Source organism: Triticum dicoccoides, unplaced genomic scaffold (genome assembly GCF_002162155.2).
Source record: "Triticum dicoccoides isolate Atlit2015 ecotype Zavitan unplaced genomic scaffold, WEW_v2.0 scaffold9633, whole genome shotgun sequence".
Classification (NCBI taxonomy): domain Eukaryota; kingdom Viridiplantae; phylum Streptophyta; class Magnoliopsida; order Poales; family Poaceae; genus Triticum; species Triticum dicoccoides.
Window position 1 is genome coordinate 1 of NW_021313730.1, and position 1,719 is coordinate 1,719.

Sequence of the window (1,719 nt, forward strand, 5' to 3'; positions counted from 1 at the left end):
AGTGACACCATTAAAATGGAGCTATTGCTAATTTTCAGTTGTCTCACATTTTTCACTTAACAATTGGCCCAAAAGGTGCATCAGGATTTGTGATGGGGGTATGAGTTTCATGTGACCATTGCTAATAATCGTGTGCCTGCATGCACAAGGATACACCATTAAATGGAGATATTTCTAATGTTCGGTTGTCTGACAATTTCACTTGATGTTGCACACCACTAAGGCTGAGCTTACTCTCTTTATGGTATGCAACTATTAGTCTGTAGATAGGTTATATATGAAGTGACCTTCACATGAGAATGGTCGTCTGACCTTCCACAACAAACAATGGGTTTGGAGCTTGGGCGTCCGCTGCCACAACGGGTCCTTGCACACCTCCACGGTCAGCTTCTCGTACTTCAGGCACCAACACATCACCCCCCACTCCATGGACGTCAGCATGGCGTGTGCCTGCATGCACAAGGATGCACCATTGAATGAAGCTATTGTTAATTTTCGGTTGTCTGACAATTTCACTTGTTAATCTGTTGCTAGGTCATATGTGAAGTGAATTTCAGATGAGAATGGATGTCTGACCTTCGATGACAAACAAGGGGTTCGGAGCTTGGGCGGCCGCTGCAACAACAGGTCCTTGCAAGCCTCCAGGGTCAGCCTCTCGTAGTTGAGTCTCCCCTGCTCCCTGGACATCAGCATGGCATGTCCCCACATGCAGAAGGATACACCATTAAATGGAGCTATTGATGATTTTTGTTGTCTGACACTTTCACTTAATGTTGTAGAGTTAATTACACAGAAGTACCACAATTCGGGCATCACGTGCAGATTGGTACCACGATTGCTAATTTTTAAACGTATTGACAGTGTATCTGACCGTTGGGGCCCGTCTGGCAGGTGCCGACGTGGCATATTTTTTGCAGAAAACCCTATGGCTTTATATGTAATCACATAAATGCCCATTTTTTCGCAGAAAAACCGCCATTGAGAGGGATTTTTTGGCTACACACGCTAGCCACTACACCACAGCGTCACTATTGACCTGATACAGGCGAAATTCGTATTATACTAGCACGCACACGCTGGGCCGGCAGCTGGGCCAAGCAAAGCCTGCAATATTTTACGAAAATCAGCCTCTCGTAGTTCAGTCTCCCCTGCTCCTTGGACATCAGCAAGGCATGTCCCCACATGTAGAAGGATGCACCATTAAATGAAGCTATTGCTGATTTTTGTTGTCTGACACTTTCACTTAATGTTGTAGAGTTAATTATACAGAAGTACCACAATTCGGGCATCACATGCAGATTGGTACCACGATTGCTAATTTTTGCGTGTCAGTACCAACATTGGTCCAAGTTTTTGCAAAAAAGGCTGATTTATACGTATTGACAGTGTATCTGACCGTTGGGGCCGTCTGTCAGGTGCCGACGTGGCATATTTTTTTGCAGAAAACCCCTTGGCTTTATATGTAATCACATAAATGCCCATTATTTCGCAAAAAAACCACCATTGAGAGGGATTTTTTTTTCGTTCGCACGCGCCCGAGGGCGATTCGAACCCGCGACCTGCAGGTGTGCTCCTGGGCGCGCTAGCCACTACGCCACAGCATCGCCGTTGACGTGATCCAGGCGAAAGATGTATTATACTAGCACGCACACGCTAGGCCGGCAGCTGGGCCAAGCAAACCCTGCAATATGTTACAAAATTACATCTTTCGCCTGGATC

At 46.0% G+C, this 1,719-nt stretch overlaps 1 protein-coding gene across 1 annotated transcript; it reads right to left on the bottom strand.

Annotated features, from left to right (window-relative positions):
- Positions 1-33: 33 nt before the first annotated feature.
- LOC119348529 lies at positions 34-991 on the bottom strand. The gene is made up of 2 exons (XM_037616585.1): positions 577-991; positions 34-450 (listed from the first exon to the last, which is right to left on the bottom strand). Exons 1-2 carry the CDS (start codon positions 955-957, stop codon positions 256-258), a joined length of 576 nt encoding a protein of 191 aa, XP_037472482.1. The 5' UTR covers positions 958-991; the 3' UTR covers positions 34-255.
- Between the last annotated feature and the right edge of the window lie 728 nt (positions 992-1,719).

Coding starts and splice junctions, on each gene's coding strand:
- LOC119348529 (XM_037616585.1), bottom strand. CDS start 957: ATGGGCATTTATGTGATTACATATAAAGCCATAGGGTTTTCTGCAAAA. Junction 451..576: donor CCCCTTGTTTGTCATCGAAG/GTCAGACATCCA, acceptor TTGTGCATGCAG/GCACACGCCATGCTGACGTC.